Raw genomic sequence first — 1,190 nt, forward strand, 5'->3', positions numbered from 1 at the left:
TCTCAAGGTTTATTCATAACATGTTACTGTTAAGCAAAGGGTGCGTAATTTGTTATGACTCTGACTGCTTTTCATTGTTGTAACTAGGGGGGAACGAACCCTGCCCAGATCAGAACAGAGCAGAATGCTGTGCCATGATGACTGTTCTCTCTTTGCAAAGATTTTAATAAATGTGCCGACTGAGTGAAATCCATCGATCTCCGTTTATTTAAATAGGATGAATAGTCGAATACTTTTTTCCCACCACAATATATAGAGAGAGAGTGACGTCTGGGAAAGGCCAAACAGAAGAGAGTGGACCAAACAGTGCGGACATCACCCACTGAAACTTTGTCTAAATTTGCAGCACTAACTGAGATTAAACCTCAGAGATTTGAAGTATCATCTGCAAATATTCTATATCAGAAGTTGACAGGCGTTTTTCTGTGAAAGCAGACTGTAGGGGAAAAAAATTTGCTGCCAGCCGTTTGATTGCTCTGGTTTCTGTCTTATGTCACTTTTTGTCTTGTCCCTGCAGCAATGTCCTCGTGCTACCTTTACATGCTTCAGAGATGAGCTGAGCGTCATATCGAATGAGTTGGTGATCTATGGCCTGGGCAATAATCGAACAAAGAGTATCCTAAAAAGGATGTCGTTCCTGCTCCTACAGCACAATAAGGTGAGCAGCAGATTTGAAAACACAAAGACCTGATGTCCTGCTGGACAGAGTCCATCAATTCAACAGGTGGGAAAATATCCAGGGTCTCCAGGGAATCTACAGATTCTTCCCTTAATAATCACTTAGTCATTGTGATCTTACATCTTCTTAGCTGCGACCTGAACTTTGGTTGAAAGTAATCTGCTGCTACTAATTCTAGATTAGCCAGTTTTAGCAGGTTAAAGATTAAAATAGTGCAGTATATTTACGTGACTCACTGTTTCAGCACACCTGATTCAAATGATTACATAGATTTCTCCGCAGCCATTAAGTGCAGCAGATAGATGATTTAATTAACTCAGCGAGTGCAGAATATTTGCGCGAAGTATAACTACTATACTATTAAACTTAAATTGTGTATTTATTATTATAAATAATGTACCATAGTTATAGCATACTTTTTTATTATGCTACATATTACTAAATAAAGTATGGGGTGCTGTTTGTAAAGTCAAGCAATCAAAAATCAGGAGCATGGTTATTATGATATTTA

At 38.4% G+C, this 1,190-nt stretch overlaps 1 protein-coding gene across 1 annotated transcript in view; it reads left to right on the forward strand.

Annotated features, from left to right (window-relative positions):
- il15 (interleukin 15) overlaps positions 1 to 1,190 on the forward strand; it is a 46,165-nt gene that overhangs the window by 28,255 nt on the left and 16,720 nt on the right. Inside the window, exon 3 of the mRNA XM_015395176.1 lies at positions 518 to 658. Within this exon, the coding sequence (XP_015250662.1) occupies positions 518 to 658 (141 nt within the window). The remainder of the gene's footprint in view (positions 1 to 517; positions 659 to 1,190) is intronic.

Source organism: Cyprinodon variegatus, unplaced genomic scaffold, assembly GCF_000732505.1.
Source record: "Cyprinodon variegatus isolate N-32 unplaced genomic scaffold, C_variegatus-1.0 Scaffold729, whole genome shotgun sequence".
Lineage (NCBI taxonomy): Eukaryota > Metazoa > Chordata > Actinopteri > Cyprinodontiformes > Cyprinodontidae > Cyprinodon > Cyprinodon variegatus.